The sequence below is a fragment of the Chanos chanos genome, chromosome 11 (assembly GCF_902362185.1).
Source record: "Chanos chanos chromosome 11, fChaCha1.1, whole genome shotgun sequence".
NCBI classification, from domain to species: Eukaryota; Metazoa; Chordata; class Actinopteri; order Gonorynchiformes; family Chanidae; genus Chanos; species Chanos chanos.
In genome coordinates, this window is record NC_044505.1 from 20,157,347 (window position 1) to 20,167,272 (window position 9,926).

Below are 9,926 nucleotides of genomic sequence, written 5' to 3' on the forward strand. Positions count from 1 at the left end.
ATAAGCGCCCAAGTCACTGGCTGCGGACAAGGTCACCTTGCTTAGGTGATAGATGGAGCGATAGCTGTCAGGCAGCCTTTGAACTTATCATCGAGAAGCTGACTTCAGCACCCATTCTTGGCTTTGCTGACTGGCGACTTCCATATGTAGTGCATACTGACGCTAGTACAACGGGGCTAGGTGCAGTCTTATATCAAGTCCAGGATGGTCAAACTCGAGTGGTAGCCTATGCAAGTCGTGGGCTCTCCAAAAGTGAGAAAAATTACCCTGCCCATAAGTTAGAATTTCTTGCCCTTAAGTGGGCTATTAGCGAGAAGTTTCATGATTATTTGTACGGGACTAAGTTCAAAGTGCTGACAGATAATAACCCCTTAACCTATGTTTTGACAAGTGCCAAGCTGGATGCCACAAGCCATAGGTGGCTTGCTGCACTGTCAGTCTACAATTTTGACATCCACTACAAATCAGGTTTACGAAATGCAGATGCTGATGGACTTTCTCGGCAGCCCCACGGACCTCCAGCAGAGGACGAGGAGTCAGAGGAGTTGAACCGGAAGATATCCAGTCTGTTAGATCGCACTAGTCTGGCCCCTGGTGAGTTCAGTGTTCTCGATGCTGAGGTTTTGGGAACGGAATGCATGCGCCATGGTGTTAGGGTCCTCGCAGTGTCCAGAGGAGGTGCTGAGTATGATGATAGTGGAATCCCCGCAGTGGAAACCCTCCTATGCAATGAGAGTGCTGTCCCTGATGACCTGGAGGATCCAGGGCCGTGGCCTGGCCAAGCAGCCCTCCCGGGGATGTCTAATGAGGACTGGCGGCGGTTGCAGAGAGAGGATGCAAATCTGGCCTGCATTATAGACATTTTAGAAGGTGAATCAGACACGGAGACATCAGGTAGAAGGCCACAGCAGCCTGAAGTGGTGCTACTCTTACGGGAGAGGTCAAAACTGATGTTGCTGGATGGAGTGTTGTACCGTAAGGTCCTAAACCAGAGGGGAGAGGTGTTTCATCAGCTTGTTATGCCCGTTAGTCAGAGAGAGAGAGCTTTTCACGGTGTCCATGATGAAACAGGCCACATGGGTGTTGAGAGGACTTTAGAACTTGCGAGAGCTAGATTCTATTGGCCCAAAATGGCTCAATATATTGAAACTAAGTGCAAAACGTGTGAGAGGTGTGTAAGGAGGAAAGCCAGAGCCCAGAAGGCAGCCAAACTAGTTAACATCAAAGTCAGTGGGCCACTAGAGCTCGTTTGTATGGATTTTCTCACCCTAGAACCTGACTCCAGAGACACTCGAAACATATTGGTCGTAACTGACCATTTCACGAAGTATGCGCAAGCATACCCAACAAGAGATCAAACGGCTAAGACGGTTGCCAAGGTTTTGTGGGAAGATTTCATCAGCCATTATGGTTTCCCTCGCCGATTACACAGTGATCAAGGGGCTAATTTTGAGTCCGAAGTGGTGTCTGAGCTGTGTGTATTGTCTGGGGTTAAGTCGCGGACAACCCCGTACCATCCAAGAGGGAATCCAGTTGAAAGATTCAATCGGACTCTGCTTGACCTTTTGGGAACACTGGAGGAGAAGAAAAAGGAAGAATGGAGGAAATATGTTAGACCCCTTGTGCATGCTTATAATTGCACCAGGAATGATGCAACTGGGGAAGCACCTTTCCTTCTTATGTTTGGTAGGCAACCACGCCTTCCAATTGACCTCTGCTTCGGTATCAGTCCTCAGGGTCACAACGCCAAAACACATTCACAATATGTGCGTGAGCTGAAAAGCAGACTCCGACATGCCTACAATCTAGCCTCAAGAAACGCTGAGAAAAGGCAGTTACTTAACAAAAGACGCTGGGATGCCAATGTCACTGCTATGCCTCTTGAAGTTGGTGACAGGGTTCTGGTAAGGAATTTGAGCCTCAGAAAGAAGCACAAAATTTCAGATAGGTGGGAATCTGTGGTCCACATTGTAGTCAGGCAGCCTGATGAGAGTATTCCGGTTTACGTAGTGAGACCTGAGAATGGAGACGGTAGAGAACGGGTCCTACATCGCGACATGTTGCTTCCATGTGGGTTTCTGCCAGTGAATTTTGAGGCTGAAAGTGGAAGTGATGTGGTAGATCATTCTCCCGCTCAGGTATCCAGAGCGACTGATGGGGAGGGGAAGACCAAAGAGCTTCCATCCACCATTGAAGGAGAGGATGATGGAGAAACTCCCTCTACTTCATCCCAAACATCTGACAGTGCTGTCTGCTGAACAATGTGCATCTCAGTCTCAAAGCCCTTTGAATCCTGAAGCTGATGAGTTTGTTTCAGGCTCTCCAGAGTTGTCAGATATTGAGACTGTAGCACTGTCAGCCCCAACACAGGGTAGGCCGCAGAGGAGACGTGCCCCCCCAGTTCACCTTAAGGACTATAGTGTTGGTTGTAGACAGCACAGTGTCAATCCTCTTGCTGATAAAACACTGTTTTATGGTTTTTTAATTTCTTTGCAACAGCAGATTGCAGGGTTAATACAGTCCATGGTTAGTGAGAATGACGGGGACGTCATATTCTAAGTGGGGGAGGATGTAACCCAGCTGTAATTTACTCAGCTTGTGTTGATTGTTTTTGCCAGTAAATAGTTACTGTCACTTTAACACTAGTATACGACAGTAGCAACCGCTTTCCGGTAGGGTTAGGAAGCTATCATACAAACGCACTGGCGGGAGAACACGCGGGTTCAGAGGGGCTGCGCGAAGGCAGAGAGCACATCTGCGGAGTTGTGTAGTCCTCGCCTGAGCTTCGTTATCAACCATAACGGTGCAATATTCTCTCGCTAGGTGAGCATGGTTATTTCTGTGTGTGGTGTAATATACTTTATGTCAAGTATAGTAGCTTCGAACAGGAGTATTGAAGAATTGTAATGATAATAGACTAAATGTAAGCCGACGGCCGATTGCTAAATCGCCGCCATTTTGAGAAGACTCATTTAAGCGAGTTTTGAGCTATTCCATTGTTTTAGCACGCATTTTCCGTGCGGGTTATGTTAATTGTTTAAGTTAACTAATACAAGTGTTTTGTTAGAAGGTGTACATTAAGTAATTGTGAAAGTATTTCATGGAAGTTTGACATGATAAACGGCATTATGTTACGTTCTAAGTTTTGGTAATTAAGTAGAAGTGGATTCCTCAAAGTAAATTAAGCTATATGTTACTTTATGTTGTGTTATAAAATAACTCTAGTAACCATGTAAGGGGTTCAGAGGGGCTGCGCGAAGGCAGAGAGCACATCTGCGGAGTTGTGTAGTCCTCGCCTGAGCTTCGTTATCAACCATAACGGTGCAATATTCTCTCGCTAGACTGCCTGCCGTCAGTAGTCCTGGACGCTTTGACACGCTGAGGAGAGGAGCAGACGGATTCGCACTGGTCACCCCACCGGGACAACTTGAGTATTACTCAATTGTTTTTGTCCACATAGAGCTCTATGCAAAATATTTTTTTTTGGGTACCCCTTTCTTTTTTTTTTTTGGATGCTTCGTTTTGTTCCCCTTTCTTCTCAAATTTCTATGTTTGAACTGAAGTGCGGGGATAAGGACACCCAGATTTGGCAAAGGAACCATTTCTTCAGATGAGAGACCCTTATAAAACCAATGTGGTAGAATGGACTAAGCAAAGGATTTGTCAGTTGAGTTTATGTTTAACTGAAGTGTTCAAAGTATCATTTGGGAGGTGAATTCAAATGTTCGTTAGAATCCGTTTTGTTTATTTTGGACAATAGCAGTGTAATATACTATGGACAGAATTGGTCTTATGGATTGAACAAACCTTTATTGTGATATATAATTTACTTCGTATTCTATGAGAAGGATACGTTCCAGTCCAATAATTTTGTTGGATTCAGATAGTAAACAGCTATCAAACCCTGAATAAATTCTTCACTGAAGTAAGTCAATTCAGTTTGCTCATTTCTATCAGATACTGTGATTGGGTTACAAAAACAGAGAAACTAGGGGAGTCTTGCATTCCAAACATCCACGAATAAAACAAGGAATGAGTTCAAGTTTGTGCAAGAACTTTTGGCATGTATGATACTTTAATCATATAAGTGCATTTAAGGTGTCAGTGTGCTTTCTGTGCCTGAAGTCAAGATGTTACATCCAAATTCATCACATTTTCATTGATGTGTTCAGGCATGCTCTGTTGTTGGGCTAGATCCATGACAGTTAAATACATGGGAAAACCTGGGTGTTTCTCCAGTCTGATGGCCACATATAAACATGGATATTGGGTGAATTACAGTTTCTGGTTCCTCATTCAAACTGCAGTCGAGAACGTAAAAAATGACTGACCCATATAACAGTCACAGTAAACTGCAACTCTTGTCAGTCATCGGTTTCTGTTGATAACCCTCAGCACAAAAATTGAAATGCGGAGACTGAAATACTAGCTGAGATATTTGAGAATGTTCTTTCAGAACTGTGTTGCTCTTAAATAAAAAGGAAAAAATGCCCCCAAGTCAGAACAGAGCAAATTCCATCTCCTCCAAAAACTCAGATCACAAACACCACGTCATAAGACAACATGTGCATCTGAAACATCTGTGACTGGTTATGCTCTCACAAAGCTCATTTCTTCTGGAACTTACTGTTTCCCAGCACATTAGTGAACACCATAGCCACTCAAATTATACACTGGGCTTGTGAGGGCAAGTGTTAGCACTGGTGAACACAGCTTGAAGGCATGACAGAGACTTTGTGGTATTCCTGAACAAGACAGAATGATCTGTGTCTTAAAAGACTCAGCCAAGCTAGCAGCTGATCCACCCATATGTTTAAAAGTTTATGATTTAGCATTACACAGAATCAGTCACAGCTGAAGGGATGTCCAGACAGACACCAAAGCTGTTAAAATGAAACATTGACTAAGTTTAAGAGGGAGAAACATGGAGTTTAAGGAGCAGAAGCCACCAGTGTTTATGGGAAAAAAGAGATTCTTGTGTATAAGTAATGGAGTTGACTGTTGGGAGGACGTGTGTGTGTGTGTGTGTGTGTGTGTGTGTATCACATAAGAGGTGAATCAGACTCAAGAGGTTAAATTGTGCTCATTGCTCACCTGTGTGTGTGAAGAGGAAATACTGAGAGATGCAGGGAAACTGTGAGTGCAGAGTTAAGATCAAATGAGGGAAGAGTGATGTGGAGAATGTTATAATACTGATCACATGAGGGAAGAGTGATGTGGGGAATGTTATAATACTGATCACATGAGGGAGGAGCGATGTGGAGAATGTTATAATACTGATTCAATGTCATTTTACCTCCAGTGTCAGGTGATGACAGATGAATAGATTGTTTCTGGTTCCTCAGCAGTTTCCTGTGTGACCTGAACAAAACAAAACAGAAAGACGGACATCCCAGTGTTAAACATCATGTAAGGATTTTGAAAACAAAAATGTAATATATCTTGAGTGACATTTCTCAAATTCTCAGGGAGAGAGCAACCTCTCCCGGTCATGATCTAAGATCTGAATCCTTCAGCTGCTGAGCAATTTGAATTATTTCTTTTAAGAGAGTGTGTAACTGTGAGCAGTGAGTAATTCTGGAGAGCACTGAATATGCATTACTCACGTTAAATGCAGTATGTTTAGGTACATTAAACAGACAGTCATTACCTTCTGTGTTGTGTTCTGTGTTGGAACATTTATTTCACAGTAATTCAGCTCCTCAGCTGGTTCTGTATGAAGGTGTGAAAGGGGAGGAGTTACAATCAAGTATGTGTCAGGTGATTTGCAGGAATTCACTTTGAACATTGAAATTAAAGTTTTTAATTCTGTTTTTTGTGTAATTAATCAATACTTGCCTTTGTACTGTCTCCTCCTCCGTATCCTCCATAATGAAAATGCCATTATTATTAAAACACACAGAAGTACTGACAGAAGAACTGGCAAGTGATGACGTTTTCCCATAAAAGTCTCTAAATACAGAGAGTAATTTAGCCATTAAAAACTGTAACAACATTCACAGCACTTGAAATGATGCGACCTAAGCTTTATGATTTGTTTTCACTTTGTTCATCATTGTTCTGTGAGAAACTGAGGAAGACAAAGGAGTCAAGATCTCTATAATTTTGAATTTAAAATATTGTCATAATTCTATGGTAAATAGACTCGCTATTCAAATGACGGTAAGTAACACTGAACAACATGTCAGACATGAAAATTTCACCTGAAGTACTCCCAGACATGTTACAAAGGTCAGTTACATTGAGTTGTGTTGTCTTGTTGCTGACTAGGTTAGCAGATACACAGCTATAGGTGATGCAGTCCTGATCTTCTATCTCCAGAGTGAGAGAGAGGTTGGTGTTGAGATCAGGGCTGCTGGTCTGGTTCAGTATCTCTTTCCCTTTGTACCAGGACAGAGTCACATCTCTCCCATTCTCCACTGAACACTCCACTGAACGCTTTGGACCAGATGATCCACTTACTGCTGAGTGATTCTGTCTGACTCTAATGTGAGGAGCAGGAACAGTAGCTGGTAGAAATGGAGAGAAATGAACCATAAGAAATATTTACTGTCTTTACTGCATGCAGAATGGCACATAAGCATATAGTGTATTTTCATGCATATCAGTGATGTCAGTGATGGAGAATAACACATTGAACAGCAGTCAGTTGTTATTAATGGATTCATTAGTGGTTAGCACACGTGAATTACTCTTTAGTTCTTGTTTAGGGTTTTCTAATTCACAAGGAACCACCAGTTAACTAGTCATATAAAAGCTCATTTTCTGTTTTGACAGTACATCTCATCTTTAGACAGAGACAGACAAACCAGAAAATAAAAGGTTATAACTGATTATTCCCAAGGCCATGTCCACTGTTTCATCTCAAGTAAATAAAGAGAGTAGACTCTCCTCTTTAAATGGACTACACTGCAGTATGTCTGTGTTCTCAGTTTTCTTCTGTTCATCTACATATCCTTTCCCTGCTTCACCCAGACTGAGGAATGGCTGATAACAGATATGGTCAATATGGGATGAATCCAGTCATGAAAACAGTGTGTATCAGTCTGGTTCATAGTTACTCAATTCCAGCCCTGGAGGACTACAGTCCTACTGCTTTTCTCATTAACCAACTTCTACGGTCTCTGATTGGCTGAAGAGCCCACAAGAGGGCACTGAGGACACTGGCCCTCCATGACTAGTTTTGGGCACCTCTGGTTTAATTCATTTGCAAATGAATTCAAGTGCTTTTTTCCTTTTTATTTTACAGACTTTTCGTGTATTTTGGTAATAAATGGAAATGTCAATAAAATTACGGACTGTGAACTTATGTGTTTAATGTAAAATAACATGAAAATTGTGTAACCATGAATTAACATAACATATTCCTATTTTTAAGGGAAAATGTAGATTATTTTTTACGTTAAAACATTGTTAAAATACAATTTCAAAGTCACAGCTTATAATTGGTCGAGAGAGGGGAAAGGAACAAGGTTGTAGGCTTTCAAAGAGGACTGAAGAGAACTAGTCGTTTCACACTGTAAACGCGAACGCTCAACCAACTTAATTTTATTAAGTTGTGTAAACCTAAAATGTCCTTATAAATTTTACTGAATTCAAAATTTTCAGTTGTTATAGCGTGTAATCCAATCTTGTTCTGTATAGTAAAAACTTTTGATTAATTTCAAATCAATTTTGGATTAAGTACGAACACCAGATTATTAAATCACTATAATTTAGAATTTTGGAATTCCGAAATCAGAGCCGCGGTGCATCATATGTGTCGCCTCCATTTATATTCGACCCAGCAAACTTTTAGCGACTGAAAAAAAAAATCATGCCCAGAGAACGGTCACTACAGCTGTCATTACAACTACTTTGCATTTGGTGCAGTGCTTGGCTAACAAGCCAGTGGTGCGAAGCTACCATCTGTGAGATAATGACGGACCGCCTCCAAGTCAGAGTCTCATGAACACACATCGACATTGTACTGTGACAGTCCCTGGAAGGAATTGGATAGTTGGGAGTTTCCCCAAGTAAACACTCGTGCAGAGAGTTGTACGAGCCTGATAGCGCCGCCCGTTCCCAGTGATGCACTGCATGTGTATAGAATTGCAGTGCCATATATCACGCATAGATCAATGAGTCATCAAATGTGTTATGAGTAGCACGGTGTTCTATTACAATAAATGCTGATTGTGTAAACGAGCTTTTTACGTCAAGTTATGCAATAATACACAAGTTAAAATGGTAAAGTTTTGTCATATTAAGTCTCATAATTTGTATCACTGTGGAATTTTTATACCTAGCTTAATTGTTTAATTGCTTAATTGGAGGAAATATCTTCATTTAAACATTAAAAGACATAAAATTTGTGCAATTTCATGAAGGCCTACGATTAATGCAACAAACTGTATTTTAATTATGGAAATTACTGTATTTTTATAAGGTGGTTAATTTCTGTTATTTTGCAGTATTTTACTGGCACCCCTGCTGTCAGCATATTTCTGTTTTTCTTTTAAAGTTATTTTTCTTACAGTGTAGAAAAGTAATTCATGTTTTTTATGTGAGACAGTGAAAAGAGGAGCTGTAACATGTACACTAACAAACTCACCATAGACAGTGACTCTGAACTTCTTCTCTGAGAGTTTTCCACGGATGATTTGTACTTTATAAACTCCAGAGTCTGTGATGCTGATGCTCCTAATGGTGAGAGATCCAGTCTGTTTGTCCAGCTGCAGTCTGTCTCTGAATCTATCACTGTAATCTGTTATAATCTCTCCTCTGAGGATCTGAGCTATTATTGTGTCTGGATCCACAGGTCCATAAAACCACTGTATCTGAACATCTCTCTGTAGTCCAGTAAAACCAGTGTGTAGAGTAACAGTCTCTCCCTCTCTCACTGTCTTCTCCTCATCCACAGTAACTCCCAGCACATCTGTGAATCATAAAATCACATTTAATATCAGACTTTCTGCAGTGTGGTTTCATCGCTCCAAGTTCAGTTGACTGACAAACAAAAAGCAGAACTCTGATAAATTACCATGAGAATAGTAAAGAGGATAGAGAAAGAAACAGTTCTGAGTTTTGACAATACTCAATGCAAATGAGTGAAGTTCACACAGAGCAAACCATTGTACCTAAAATGTTCACATTTTGAATGGTAGTGCTTAGTCGGCCCCATACTTCTTTTACAAAACAGGACACAGAATACATCACAGTCTCATACCATTTCAAACCCTATGTGACCCCATATCAGTCAGTGGTTTTGTAATTCAAATGTGACATGTGCTCCCACATGTAAAGCCTTCAGCAAATTCAATCCACATGTAACGGTGGCCAGCGAGTAGAGTGCTGCACATTGAATATACTTCACTCCCCCGACACCTTCAGATACGTCCTGGCGACTAACAATAGCGTACGTGGATTTTAGCGTCCTTGCTAGCACGCCCGCCTCCCATCCCAAGGGTCGCCGGTTCGAATCCAGTATCATACACAACGCAGAGTCGTTCACTGACATTTAGTCTCCATCTTCTGCTTTCTACTCAGAAAAACTGCAATTTCTTGCTTACCCCCCAAAGTAAAATGCAGCCTAGTTATTTTGCCAATTTTCCTTAATTGTTTCACCATTGAACAAACAAACAAAAAACAGAATATAAATAAAAACTTCTCTAAAGGACTGTAGAGGTGTAGAAAGGTGTAAAATACAGAAAAGCCGTTTAACACATGCTATATATGTTCATAATTTGTGATGAACACTGACTTATAGACCTTACATGAACTCACCAGTTTTCCCTAAACCTCTCCAAGTTTGTATCTATAGTCTTTGAAATTAAATTACAGGTATATCATGAAATTATTGATACGAATTCAAATATGCTGAGTGAATAACTGTTACAGTGCGCTTTACTAGTGCACCGTTAGATTTTAATGAATTCATATATACT

At 41.0% G+C, this 9,926-nt stretch overlaps 1 protein-coding gene across 1 annotated transcript; it reads right to left on the reverse strand.

The window, feature by feature from the left end:
- Window positions 1-5,304: 5,304 nt before the first annotated feature.
- LOC115823811 (uncharacterized) lies at window positions 5,305-9,499 on the reverse strand. The gene is made up of 5 exons (XM_030787836.1): window positions 9,367-9,499; window positions 8,594-8,917; window positions 6,213-6,509; window positions 5,651-5,712; window positions 5,305-5,361 (listed from the first exon to the last, which is right to left on the reverse strand). The coding sequence occupies exons 1-5, from the start codon at window positions 9,497-9,499 to the stop codon at window positions 5,305-5,307; spliced, it is 873 nt and encodes a 290-aa protein (XP_030643696.1).
- Window positions 9,500-9,926: the final 427 nt, after the last annotated feature.